Raw genomic sequence first — 14,780 nt, 5'->3', positions numbered from 1 at the left:
TAGAAAATACTTATTTAAGAATTATCATGGGTTATTTTCTACCCTAATTATTTTTTAAACACATTTGCCAGTGATACATAGGTCAAATCTCCAATCATGTCATAAATGATGTTGATGTTCTAGCCTTTTATATTCTTTGGTTTCATTTATTAATAATTATTAATACATACACCGCTGTCTCGTTTAGACATCCTTGCATTACCGTTCTACAAAATCCAAGTTATCTTCTTTGTCGATAAAGGTTTCACTCACTAACTTGGAATCGACTTATTAATAAGCAAGGAAGTCAATGGACTTCCTTGGAATAAGGGACACACCTCGATAGCTCATCATGCTTTAAAGAATACACAATGCTTGGCTCCTTAGGATTTAGAAACTAATGACTTGCAATTTACCTCTCCGTTGTGGCTAAATTCACTTCATCATTAATTTGAAAATTTCATTTCTAATTGTCTGATTTATACTTTAATTAATCAAACAATTTTTATATTATAATATACAATTCACATATAAATTAGTTCAAGTTCTTCATTGATTAATTATTTCGAATATGCCGCCTTGATTGTATAATAAACCATTGGGAGAGGTGGTGTATAATATTGGCTAAGAATAATCTGCTGTCTTCTCAAATGTTTACCTCAATAAAAAGTATTCATCCAAATGACGCAAGAATTCAACTTCACATATTGGTAATGCTTCAATTGGAATTGTAGAGTTAACCCAGTAATCCAAAACCATTATTTACCCCTCAGACTCGGAGACTCCATACAATACTAGGCTAGGCTTAGGATCTGGAGGTAAATTTAACCGCCAATCAAATATTGAAGGTATCTATAGAAAATATGACATATTCTTGCCTAACTGGATCCGTTATTTTCCTTTCAAAATTGAATCAGAAACACGGATAATTTAAATTTTATTAATATGACTGAGGTCAGGGGGTGAGGAATGAGCTATTTTATGTACCGCTGTGGGTCTGTTCCTACTTTTCTTCTTCCTTATCAACAGTTATTTGCATAATTTTCTCTTCGGTTTCTAGCTATTTGTTATTTTATTCAATTAAAGATACTGTCCGATAATATGAATTTGTCAATTATTTGGTTCATATTATCAGACAGCTATTATTTCACAAAAAAATATAACAAAAATGTAGCAAATAAACTTATGTCAAACCTCCTATTGAACTCGAACAAGGAACTTTTGTTCTAATATAGCCAAATAGAGACGAAATATCTTCACATCAACACACACCAGAAAATGTGACAAGAATTTTTCGGGTCTTTATTTCTTTCTTTGAAATACATCAGTCTGATCAGATTCTATTAATTCTACCTGAAAAGGATTGAATTTGGATATACGTGGTTTTATGACAAGGAATTACCTGAAAGATCTGATAGGTGCAAAAAGTATTGAAGATCGATTTGTGTCAAGAGTTGATGCAGGCTTGAAAGACGAAGACATCATATATTCGAAATGAGGATGACAATCCTAGAAGTTCTAGAAATGTATTTAATAACCTGGATTGGAATTAATGGTATCTGCATCAACTCATCATACCTAGTAGTTCTTATTTCTCCATTTGGATATTCTAGCCACACGCCTTCTGATCTCATGTTCTGTCCAAGGAAACTTGTGTCTCCATTGGTGGATACCATCTCCTTTAAGGGATGGATCGTTCATTGTACAGATGCCCCTTCACATCAAGTAATGTGATAGTGACGTAAGACCTAGTGAATATATAACTTGCTCCAGTTCTTCTATGAATATCCTACACTTCTATAAGAACTATAGAATTCTATCAAAGCCAGAATAATCCACTGAAAGACCCAATGAGAACAAAAACAGTTCTCATCCTACATCTACAGCTCATTCATTGAAATAGTTGAGCAATATTCTCTGTAAGTGCACTTTTCCTCGTTTGCAACTCTTAAAAAAATACTTAATTTACCTTCAGCTCCCTTAATGTATATAACGCAGAAATAACTGATCTAATTCCGTTTATGAGAGGGAGTTTGTGATGTACGATGTATATGGATATTATATAACCTGGACACCTCAATCTTACTGATTATTTCCTTATTAAATGTGAGTCTGTTTTGTGATTGGAAAAAATGTATTGCGGACAAATAAAGACAGAGTCCATTGAAATCAAATTATTCATAAATAAATGTCTAAGTCTTCTATTCATACCGTTTCTGGTATTTGGAGAAAATATTCGTTTAATTTCCTATTTAATTTTAAACAAAAGGAAATTGTGTAGGAAAGAAGTCCACAATTTTGGTCTATGCTTTTTCTATCTATTTCATTTTAATCTATTGGGTGCAAAAGATAAAAAGGGCAGGCGACCAAAAATCAAGACTTCCTTCTTCCTTTTCCACATTCCTTTAGCTTACCATTATAATTTTTTCTTTAACCACAAATATATCTTTGCCCTCTTTCTCTTGACAGATTTTCTTAGCAAGTTTTTTGACGAATTCTGCACATTTTACAAAGCTATTTACAAAAGAAAATATCGTTGATTACATTAAATTTCAGAACCCTAATGGTATTTCGGTTAACTTTTTTCACTTCTTTCGGATAAGGATACCTTAATAATAATAATAATCAACAAAAAATTGGTTACTTCGTAAAAAAATTTGGGAAAATGCCAAAAACGCAGACACTCATTCCTAAAAAAGGAGAAGGAACGAACTCTTGTCACTGGAGACCTATTTCAGTTCTCAATTAACCTTATGTCTCTGGAGTACCAGCCCATCAAATTAAACCAATTTTGAAGAAAAATATTTGAATTGCACACAAAAAAAAATTGAAACATGGAAAATATCTGGTTTTTCAAAATATTCAGTTTGTTTTTGACTCTGTGAGGAAAAAAGTTGACTTTAATACAATTTTAGTTCTTGATTTTTATGAAGCAGGATCTATCAGGGTCGTGCTTCCAAGAAGAGCAAAGCAGTAAAAAAAAGCTTTTGGCAGAGATGTCCTTAAACTCCATTTCTTTTTATTGCCTGATTGAGGAGCATGTAGTGGAAATTTCAATAAGTTCAGCCGGTTTTGGAGTATGTTTCGAAAGAGAAAAGCATATCACTGACTTATATGCAAACGAAGTACTATTAAAATTCTTTTTAAAAAAATTGAAGAAACAGTCTGGAGTTGAATTTTAGTAAAAAGTAAACTTTTCTATAGAAACTACATAGAAGTAATTGAAGAGACCGAAGTCTAAGTTGAGGGGTGGAATAGCCATGTTATCAGTTATCCTTCAGCGAATATATCCTAAATTTTTTTGCAGGCATGTCGGGGAATCCTTCAATTGAAAGGAGGAGGAGAATTACTCAGAGTAGAGTATATGTGAGGCTTATAATGGGAACCAATCTCAATAATGATGTACCCTCGGAACTGTCTCAAGTATGGGGTGCTGGTCAGAGAGTTATTTGTAATAATTAACCTCTCTTTAATGACGACTCGATAATAGATTACAGTAGATATTAGTCGGAAAAGTCTAAGTAAGCATTTTTTATCTCCAAAATTAAAGAATCAATTTGTTTTGAAAGAACATCCAATTAGCAACAACATTTTAACTGGGCACGAAATACACCCCATAGATTTCTTCAATGAGGGGAGATTCAATTTTTTCCCTGGGAAAACTTGCCCAAGACATTTTATAATTTTGAAGTCAAGGGTGGTCCGAAAAGTTTCAGAACTTAATATGAATATGGCAACCCTCGTAAATATCAGCTAGTCACATCTTTCTAGCATATGTTGACATATCCTCACAAAAGTTTCAGCCATTGAGGACGCACAGATGTTTGAGTGAGTTGATGAGACTGTTTTTGTGAAGAAAAAAATATATAAATTTTTGATTTTATTTTTCAACAGAGTCTCCTTGGAATTTTAAAAAACTTCTCCCAGCGAAGTTACAGACGGGACGGGTTAAAGAGATGGAATCATCAATGGGAGAAGTGTGTAGAGCAGGGGTCGGCAACCTATGACACGCGGAGGTATATTCACTGGCATGCGCAAATTAGAACATATTCCCGTAGTTTCTGTGTGTTTTTCAACATTATTGCTGATAGTGGCATCATTGATTAAAAATGTTTAAGTTGGCGCCCCATGTCTCAAAGGATGCCTACCACTGGTGTAGAGTTAGAAGGAGACTATCATAAAAAATAATATTCAGAATTTTTTTCACACTTATCAACTTACTCAAACGACTTAAATACCCAAAATAGATTTTTTCAATTAAAGAAATGATATATTCAAATGAAGGGGCGATTTTTAGTACAGTGATACTACTACATATGGAAAACATGTTGTTAAAGTTCCATATTCATAAGGGTTGGGATTTTTTTAAATCCTAGATTAAGTACTTGCTATTGTACTGCAGATTTTATTTAAATCAAAATTGATGTTATAAGAAATTTCAATACTCTACTTTTGACTTCATCTTTGGAATTTTCACACTACAAAATAGTTAATTATCAAATTTTAAGAGGTTAACTCTGTTGGATAAAATATTATTCAAGAAAAAGTGGCGGCCGGTAATAAGACAATAAAATGACGTTTGAAAATTTTGATCTGAGACGATTATCTATATCTCATGAACAACTCAAAATTATGTGCTGAAATTTGACACACTTAATCTACTCATAAATTTGAGCTTGTGTGCCAAAAATCATCGAAATCTGGGAAGTTCGGGAAACACTTTATTTATTTTGGAATATTTGAGATGGAATGAACAGATAGATATTTCGAGGGGGAAAAAATTACAAAAAATAACGATATTTTAATGGATATAATATTTTAGAGTAGGCTTGATAGTGTACTATACTTTTAAAATACTATATACTCCCCAAACTGTATTTTTTTTTTTTTTGGGTCAACTGTTGATTTTTAACATATTTTCTCTTTATAAGTGTTTTGAACGTTAATTGGATGAATTCTAATTAGCTCTTGTTAAGCTGTGAGAAATTTTTAACAATCATTAAAAATAATGATATTGTTGGGAAGAATTGGCTTACTGTTAGCAACAATTATAGGTCTTTTTTCTGTTTCTTTTTGTATGAAAAGTTATAAGATACAATTAAGGTATAAAAGCTAGATAGGGATGTATCAACTTTTCTGCCCTTCTTTCACTCTTTTAAAAGGGCAATAATTCAAAAATCGAAGTCAAAAACAAAAATCTCCATTTAAAATTAGTTAGTTAAAAAATGGTTATCAATCGCTATACTGCAAACTATATTTAATGTAAGTTCACCTTAATTAGAAGCTGCCCAGACCATGTGTGAGGGTAAAAATAACTGTAAGTGAACCAAATTATTGCAATTATCACCAGAACACATAAAATAATAACTATCACGATATTGAAGCGGGCTGAAAACAAAACAAGAAAAAATACTATGAAATAATACGAATCTTAACATATTTTTTTTTACCAATGGAGGAAATATCTGTTTTCCCATTGAAAGATGAACTAGAATTTACATGTCCATCAAATTCTGTAGAATTGTAAGCCTTAGTACTGATGTCCTTTATATTGACCTGTTGTACTGTAGTTTTAAGATCAGTATAACGACATTTTAAAGAGTCGCTGATATTTTGATAATCACAATGAGAGTTCAACCACTTTTGAAGATAACGATCAACTCCATCAGAACAACTTTGAAGTTTTGGGCACCAAGCACACTAAATGAATCCAATAGATATAGATAAATATTTAAAAAAATGAATCTACCTTAAAGTTAACATCATTTTGAGCCTGGTTAATACCATTGAATAATATACATTTCTCACAGTTACTTTGAACATTACAGGTTGGGAGAGATTTAAAAAGAATGGCAGAAGAATTTGTTATGGAAGAATCCCGAAGATTGACGTAATGATATTCATAAATTGTGATACGACGCGCATCTATTTAGATAAGATATACTAATAACGTGAATAGGTAATAAAATAACTATAACTAACAGAAAGCAGATTTATCAATTGTATAAGCATCGGAAAGTCCTACTTTGACCGGATGGAATTTGTCCTCAATAAGGGAAATGTTTAAAGCGATGGTTTTGTATGCAAATATTATATCCCCATTATGATGTATGATCGTCTGGAAACTAAATGGCCCAGATATGGAGCTGTTGGAGACATCATTTAAATATACATTATTCCACTCTACAATGAACGCAGTTCCATTGTCTGCATATATGATCTTAGCACCCTCCTTACGAAGATCAAAATTAGCCATGAGAGGAGCAATGTAATGCGTTGCAGCCAGCCAGGAGTGGACCTCATCGCCCGTGAAGAGGAAGCCTCCCGTCGCTATCGTTAGGTTCCTCATGTAGTGGCCATAAAATGGGAATTGGAAGGATAGCTTCACGGTGGCGGCCTGTCTGGAGGCAAAGGGGAATGAGGCGTCACACGACACGCGACACGCGGCACACTACATACCTATACGAATCCGCCAGCGCCGCATTCTCCCGCACCAGTCCCACTTCCGTCTTATTCAAATGAGTCAAATCAACCCAAAAGTCCTCGCTCTGCCTCACCAGGGACTTGTAATACTTGTGGTGGTCCTGCAACACAAAAACACACGTCAGGGGAGGCCAGCCACAAGGCTCCACTTACGTAACTCTCGTCCTCTTCCGCTCCAGTCCCCACCAAACCACAGCTCAACACCCAACTCAACCAGACCATTCTAACAAACATGCCGCAACTCACAAACTCATCCCAGAACCACACCCACACTCATTCCCACCAACTCCTCTCAGAGTCAATCTCGCACACAAACAATTCAATCGCATCCACAACAGGAAACAATTACTAAATAACAAAAGAAAAATCCAATAAAACAAGGACGCCTCTGTGCATGGACAGATGGCCTAAAAAACGCGTAATCTAAAGTTGGACTCATAAACTAATAGTCAAGAACTTGCTAATTACTTTATAGTCATAGTCTCATAGTCAGTGATGAATATTCTATGTCCCATCGGTAAGTTAAAAAACACCACAAAATTAACGTAGTAACCCTCACAATTTAAAGAGTGTTGGAGAGTAGAGCAACTTATCTGTCATGACGTTTTATTAGATTAGCTGTGAGCAGCTCTGAGAGAGATGGAAAGAAAGAAAGAGAACACAATTTATACTCCGTAGCTCTGAAGCTCAACTTTTCAGTTAGTTATTCATAAGGGTGATAATTTTGGTAAGAATAGAAAAGCGTGCGAGCAGAAGAGAAGAAATACTTATGGCATCATTGATTAAATAATATACATCTTCTTCTATCAATCAAGAACGTCATCATTCCCGCCTTTATTATTCAATATTAATATAATATCAGATGGTGATAGTCGATAGTGATCTGAATAAAATGCCTAACATAACGTCGCCTTCTGTCTGGATTTCTGAAAATGGAGGCCCAGGAATTTAGGAATTACTTACCAGATGAGAAACAGATGGTTGGTCGGATTTGTCGAAATAAATGTGCCTTTGGTCTCCTATCTAGAATTACACGCCACTCATTATTCTCATCTCATATCAAGAGAATGGATATTCATCTAAAAAATCAAGTTAATGATGAATATATCAAGTCAGACTTTAACTCTGATCTCACAAAGATGCTTATTGCATGTAATATAACCTTATCAATTGCTAATCATCTATGTTCAAAAAATTTGTGGAGAAATACACGAGTAAACTTATCCCTTCCCGAGGAGCCATCATTAAATTAATGGAGGATGTTGGTACTGATGTCATTTATGGAAATACATATAAAAATGTTTTTAGTCGTCCACACCAAATGACGATCAAGTTATCAGTAAAAAGTATAAAATATTTACTAATTTCGAAATGAAACTCTGAATTTTGTACTATCTAACAGTAAGTATTCAATCTTTTTTTAAATCTAACCCTTAAATATGATTCTATTTTAGCTAAACATATCAAGAATTATGATACACAACTCATTAAATGGCAAAAACAACTGCTTAAATGGTCACAACAACGGGGGAAGTAGCTTTGGATGGTTCGCAACTAGTTTGTCTGACACTAGTTTCTTCACTTAAGGCTTATCTATGGATGATAAGCTCCAAGAAGTGGTGTTCAGAAAACTCATAAAAGGCAAAAACAACTGCTTAAATGGACACAACAACGGGGGTTGTTACATTGGGTGTAGCATTCACTTAAAGACTGGGGTATGATCATTAAGTTTTCCAATATTACATAGTCATTAAATATTACTTTTTTATCACTTAAGGCTTAGCTATGGTTGATAGGCTCCAAGAAATGCTGTTCAGAAAACTCATAAAAGGCAAAAACAACTGCTTAAATGGTCACAACAACGGGGGTAGTTGCATTGGGTGTAGCATTATAATTACCAATTGTGTATATATGTTGTTATATAAGCATAAGAAGAAAAAAATCTTTTTTGATGCTCTTAATAAGGAGTAATATCGCCGGACATTACTACATAATTAGCTTTTGCTCTAAATCTTTACGATGTCATGTTAGAAAACTACAATAAGTCAAGAATGGTTGCCTGAATTGTCTTATCAGTTAAATTTGACTGCATGGATTAACTTTTTTTTTTTTAGATAAATATGAAATAAATGAAAGTGGGATTCTAAAAGCTTTTCTTACTAATATTGGAAGAAGATATGGATTGAAATCTAACATTATTTAATGATTTACTTTATTATTAATAATTATTAAAATCTCATCGGTAGAAATATATCTATCCTGTGTACAATTGTATTTGCAACTTGCACATAAGGAAAAAAGGTGATGATCTTTTTGATTAAAATCCACGTCTGGCTTGTATTTTGCAACCTCAATTTATGACATATTGAACTGAATTCCGATGTTAGAACAAGAAGATATTATTTGGATCAATCTATTATTTCAATACTCTGTATTTATAATTTATTGTTATTATTAGTTATATGATTCTAATTGTTTAATTTTGTATATTTAACTTAAATGGATGATGGTTTATTTTTTAGTATGTAGATTATGTTTAATTTAAGCCTTCTATTTTAAATTTGGAACTTCAAATATATTTTGAAATACTCTTATTTTTTTCGTTTTATTAGTTATTTTTCTGAGAATATGGTTCACAATAAATTACTATTTCATGGAGTGTGACGTTTCCAACTGATAAATACTGATGTGATTATCAGCGATAATCATATCAGTATTTTAAACAATGATACCATGTGTCTTTCTCCCCCCCTGCCTCCTCGCACGCGTTTTTCTCTACAATATTATCAACTTATTCAAAAGATATTGCTTATTAGTATTGTGATACTTAGGACTTTTAATAAGGCTATTAATTACATGTGTGTGACTCGTAAAAAGTAAAGGAATCAGTTCCTGAACAGCAGCTAGACTTTGGGAGTCCTTATTTCTTCCTCAAATCACGAGTAGGATAAGTAACTACTTTATTGTCGTTATATGTGATTCAAGATATCAAATTTTACACCGAAACAGAAAGTGTATTTCCTTAGTGAAAGTGGCAGAGGATATCACCCTCCTTAGGGAAGGACTTTAATGAGAGGAAGATCAATCTGATCTCTCATTAATTTGGATGGGCCTTTCTGACCTTAAATTTCATCAAGAAAGGATATAATAATGTATCTTGGTGGATACATTTCAGGATAATAAGTAAAAGAGTTTTCCTAATTTCCATACTACCATGTCAACATATAGGATTAGATCTACAATATCGTTATAAATGATCAAACCCGTTGCTGTTTTCGAGAAAGAGTTATCAGCATAAGCGTACGAAGATATATCATATTCTATTCATATATAGCCTTACAAAGTTATAGGGGTTTCCCGGTGATCCGGCGGGAGGGTTTTCCTCACTACAAAGGAAATAAGCCTGTCAATGACTCCTCCTAAGTCATTTTCCTTATTCCATTCATTCCAAACCTTACTTTCACCCTTTGCTCATTTCTCCAAAACTTTTTAAAACGCAACGTTCATATGGCAACTCCATTTGTCGTTTCCTTTACTGTTGATCCCATCATTCACTCGGTATAAGCCTCATATTAATATATTTTATGAGCCGATTGATAATCTCCTAATGATATAAGTTCGATATTTCAACTTTTTCAAATAGCTTAAAGCAAATAACTCAAATAGCATTAAAGCTTAAGGAAAAACGAAGGTTATCATATTATGGTATTTGTAAGTTCCTTAACTTGAAGTATTGTATTAAGATGATTATTAAATTTCAGATTGAGTGTTTCTGAAATGTTGATCACTAATAATGGACACTGTGACTGGTCAATTTAATTGCTTGCTCGAACTTCATATAATCATTAAGAAACTTAAAATGACTTTGCTTCATCAATATTTGAAGAAAGTTAGATGCCTATTCAGAGTCAATCTACTGAGAAGTGTGGATACCTATTATAAACGATTGGAACAACGGTATAGAGTCCAATTAAACGAAGGGTATTGCCATTTTAAAAACGTTAATGTTATATTCATTCAATTATAAATCTAATATTTAAATAGTCTCTAATTATTTGAGTTAAACCGCAAAACCTAACCTAATAAGGAAATTTGTGTATAATATAGTGATTATTATTTTTTATAGCTTCATAATACAATTTTTAAAAACTTAAATATATTGTTTCTTGATACTTGTGTTTGATAGTTATTGTATAATAAAGTTTTGTTTAATAATTTAATTTTTAATATATTTATACATATAAAAAAACATAAATTACTACTTTCAAAGCTCTCCATTTTTGATAGGAAATCGACGAAAAGAAGCTTTTTATGCTCTTTAGCATTTTTTCAAGCAACTTTTCCAATTTTACAAGATAGAAATATTTATGTAGAGGGCATCTATTTTTTTTATAAAAAATAATGCTATAAAATTTAGTATAAAATGAATTTAGAAGATTTATACGGACCGTTATTTACATTGCTTATAAATATTTATATTATTTTTTTAAATCCAAAATATTCCAATGTAAGACTCCTTGTTTAAAAATTCAAATAAAACTATTTATTTATCTCATCATTCAATGTATTTATGAAGGACTAATAAAGAGTTAACATATTTTTTCCTTCGTTATTATTAATAGAAAAAGGTGAGCTTCTGAGATTTCGTTGACAAATAAAATTTCCACTCATCCATATATCTAGTAATTCATAAATCAAATTCCATTTCACTATCAAAATATCCTTGACATGACCCTCCGTCAAACGGGACCTTTTCAGTATATCTATGTCTGACATCACACTGAAAACTCTCTCATAATTACAGTTAACAATAGGAGTGTTTTTGTATTTAAAAAAATCGCTATCGTGATTGATGGTTTCAGATGCCAATTCTCTCAATTCGATGTATCCTTTGTTTTTCTCTTTCACCTCCGGACATTTAGTTTTGAAATGTTCAAGTGTAATATCTTGGTATAGATTTTCAACGATAGTTAAAATTGTGAGTAGAAGCAATCTCTTTTCCAATGCTTTAATGGTTACTTGTATTGTATTCAAATTCTTTTGAAGAAACAATATTTCTGACAAAAGGGACTCATTTTTCAAAGCATCTTGTACTTTTTTTATTGCATCATTATTTTCATCCTTACCATTAATATACCGTTTGACTTAATTGAAGTGATTGGCATAATATTCCACTGCTTTAAGCCAAGATACCTAATGCGTGAGGATAGGTGCTGGTAGAAGGGGAACTTGGCATAAAGCAGTATATTTATATTTTCTATCACCTGAATTAAAAAATACTTTCTTCACTTCAGAGATGAGAGTGTTCGTATTTTCGAAATAATCAGGACAGAGCGTTGCTATTCTGTTCAGACCATGAGCTAGACAAGTGACATGCAAAACCATTAGAAAATTTTGTTTAAGGTATTCGGCTGCTTTAATATAATATGAAGTTCCGTCATTAATGAAAACCTTCAGTATTTCTATTCTGAAATCTGAGCCAAGAACGTTGCTGATACTTTTTACGGTAACGCTTGTAATAGTTTTATTGTCGGCTTTGGTAACATTTTCCAAATTAATGAGATAAAGACCACCCAAAAAATAACCAAGGACCAACCAACACAACACAAGAAACGTAATGAGTTATTGTACTTACAAAACTAAATCTCAAGGAAATACTTTATCTCGAACTTTATCACGAAGCAACTTTACACGTTTCGAAAACTTATGAAAATAATCAATACGTAGTTCTATGTTACAGGTTACATATTTATAAATAATTAATGATCATGAATTTTGATATGTTTTCTCATAAAGAATGAAAAAATAATGATGACAGCTTCTAGTATTATAAGGATTACTAACTACAAAAACCCGCTCCCACTTGTGAGGGCATATAATATTCATATCTGTTCATAGTCATAGCTTCATAGACCAGGGAACACAGAAAAGTGAAATGAATGTGGAACGATATCTTCTTTTGGCGCGCTTTTTTTTTACTAGAGTGCAAATGGATTTATCATGTCAATAAAGTAAATGGAGTAAATATTTAACCTTTTTCAACTACTAAAAATTAAATTTTTTTATTGAAACCCCTACACATAATTTCAATTTAACATAATTTTATAATGAAACAAATTTAATATGTACAATATACAAATAACATTGACGAAAAAAAAGGAGAACTATTCAATCTTATTTCATGTTTGATTTTTTTTTTTTTTTACTATTGGAATAATTTTTCCAAACAATTTTCATTTTTTACTACCTTTGCTTCAGTCACAAGATTTTTTGCAAAAATATTTGATTCAAGAAAGTGTTACGAAGAAGATCATTATTAATACATGAATATTTTTTAAACCATACTGTAGTTTGATTAGAAGTAAAAAAGTACAAAGCCAAGATATCGACCAGCTCTATGGAATATGAATAAAAGAACGGAAGAAGGTTTACCTTGATTAAATAACTCCTTTAAGTCTTTGCATATGGCTTTCCAGTCTTCCATGCAGAGCCAGAACCTTTCACCTTGGAAGCTTCTCCAAACCATCATTGATGAAAATGGTTTACAAGAAGTTGTCTTCTAACAAATTATATCAGGATCAGTTCTTTTGCCCCCCAAGAAAAAAGAAAAGATAAATGATGGACTACATAATTTAATTCAAAATATAAATAATATGCCCATTCTTGATTTTTTTTACGTGGATGCACTATAAATATAGAAATAAACTATCATCCACGAATAATCAAGAATTTCAATAAAAATAATTCCAACTAGGTCTTTCACAGGTTTCCGATCCATATTCTTAATTAGAATAATCCATAAGTTCATACATTTAGCATTAATAATAGGGACAATATATTGTTTATTTTGTCCTTTAAGAATTTCTACATTCAATAAAGCCAGCAGAGTGATGAAAGGGCTCCCAAAAAGATACGCCCCAACTGCCGTGAAGCCTTCTCCAAAAAGGACAAAATACAAGTTATATAGTCAAGTCAAAAATGACTTATGAATTAAAGGTTTACTGTCATAACATTAGACAAAAAATGATTGGAGAATGTTTTTTAAAGATCCTACTCCAAGAGAACCCATAGATCGAAGTGATTGAATGCCATCCCACTTAATATGTTTTGCAAATTCATCCCTCCGAATAAGCTTACAGAGCTGAGACAAAATCCGATAAGAACCTTAGTTGCTCCTTCCAGACTTCTTTAATTTGATTATGAACACTGTTCTTGTGGGTGATGAGTGATGACGTTAAATAATGGCATAATTCATGCCAGAATATTTACTATATGAAAATGTCACTGAAATGAAGCTTGCCGAAATGAATACTTACTCCAATGAATGTTAAGATCCGTCTCGCTGAAATAAATGATGCTCAAATGAATAAACGCCGTATATGTGTTTCTTGATTATAGCCACGGGTCAGTCTATATTTATATTAATATAATAATATTTATATTAACTTTTTAAATCCAAAGTATTCCAAAGTAAGTCTCTGAGCTCACTCCCGTGTTTAAAAATTGTAATCATGTATCAATGTTTTTATATAGGACTACCAAACAGTTTACATAGTTTTCCATTAATTTTATCAAAACGTTAAGGATAAACATATTTGGCATGGGCAACCCTTGGGCCGGGAATGTATTATAGCTTGTTAGAAGGGCTACTTGGTGCTTAGAAACGTGGTGGCGATTGAGTTTAAACTACATTGGCCTCAGCACTTCACCTAAGCAATATGTGGGATGGGGTGTATTTTGGGATTTTAGAAGGGTACCTTGATGTTCAGAGAAGCAGCAGCGGATAAATTCAACTTACCTCGGGGCCCAGTAGTTCACCTAGACAAACTGTGGACCAGAGTATATTATAGCATGTTAGAATTGTTCCTTGGTGCTTAGAAACGCAGTGGTGTTGGAGTTTAAACTGCCTCGAAGCCCAGCGCTTCAGCTGTACAACCTGTGCGCTTGGGTTTATTTCGGGATATGAGAAGGGTACCTTGATACTCAAGGAAGTGGTGGAGGATAAATTCAACTTGTCTCGGCCCCAGAAGTTATCTTACTCAACTTGGGGGCCAGGGTGTATTATAGATTAGTAGGGTTCCATCCTGGTATCTTTCTTCATCATTCAATAGTTTTATTGTTCGAATATAATATAAATTGTGAAGAAATTGCACACGATAATAATGTATTGCAATTAAATTACATACAATCATATTGTTCATGATGATATTACCCCCAACGTTTTTGTCTCACAATGATACTGTACACAACGATATTACCTCAACGTTTTTTCCGAAACCTTTTTACAGTTAACCCAAAAATACATAACTTCCTTCAGA

The 14,780-nt window shown here is 32.6% G+C and overlaps 1 protein-coding gene and 2 long non-coding RNA genes across 53 annotated transcripts in view; 2 read left to right on the top strand and 1 right to left on the bottom strand.

Moving 5' to 3' along the window:
• LOC121126854 (plexin domain-containing protein 1) overlaps positions 1-7,088 on the bottom strand; it is a 48,951-nt gene extending 41,863 nt beyond the window's left edge. For 17 of the 50 annotated variants that reach the window (XM_040722207.2, XM_071892423.1, XM_071892424.1 and 14 more), the window contains exons 1-6: positions 6,616-6,951; positions 6,439-6,563; positions 5,962-6,380; positions 5,729-5,904; positions 5,430-5,679; positions 5,252-5,367 (exon numbers count right to left, since the gene is read on the bottom strand). In XM_040722207.2, the coding sequence (XP_040578141.1) occupies positions 5,252-5,367; positions 5,430-5,679; positions 5,729-5,904; positions 5,962-6,380; positions 6,439-6,563; positions 6,616-6,696 (1,167 nt within the window). In that variant the 5' untranslated portion in view covers positions 6,697-6,951. Of the gene's footprint in view, positions 1-442; positions 832-1,173; positions 1,333-1,381; positions 1,518-1,557; positions 4,152-5,251; positions 5,368-5,429; positions 5,680-5,728; positions 5,905-5,961; positions 6,381-6,438; positions 6,564-6,615 lie in introns of those variants that run through there. The other 33 variants (XM_071892428.1, XM_071892431.1, XM_040722206.2 and 30 more) reach the window with 26 other exon arrangements.
• A 179-nt stretch (positions 7,089-7,267) lies between these two features.
• Positions 7,268-9,056, top strand: LOC139906893 (uncharacterized). The gene is made up of 3 exons (XR_011783048.1): positions 7,268-7,863; positions 7,917-8,177; positions 8,240-9,056. It is a non-coding gene; the product is annotated as an uncharacterized lncRNA (long non-coding RNA).
• A 483-nt stretch (positions 9,057-9,539) lies between these two features.
• On the top strand, positions 9,540-11,062 carry LOC121126906 (uncharacterized). Of its 2 annotated transcripts, none has more exons than XR_011782973.1 (2): positions 9,540-9,645; positions 10,224-11,062. It is a non-coding gene; the product is annotated as an uncharacterized lncRNA (long non-coding RNA). The 2 variants fall into 2 exon arrangements; XR_005867301.2 differs by having other exon boundaries at positions 9,546-10,167.
• The last annotated feature ends 3,718 nt before the right edge of the window (positions 11,063-14,780 follow it).

Source organism: Lepeophtheirus salmonis, chromosome 12 (genome assembly GCF_016086655.4).
Source record: "Lepeophtheirus salmonis chromosome 12, UVic_Lsal_1.4, whole genome shotgun sequence".
Lineage (NCBI taxonomy): Eukaryota > Metazoa > Arthropoda > Copepoda > Siphonostomatoida > Caligidae > Lepeophtheirus > Lepeophtheirus salmonis.
The sequence above is the reverse complement of the archived record's forward strand: the minus strand, read 5'-3'. Positions and strand labels throughout refer to the sequence as shown.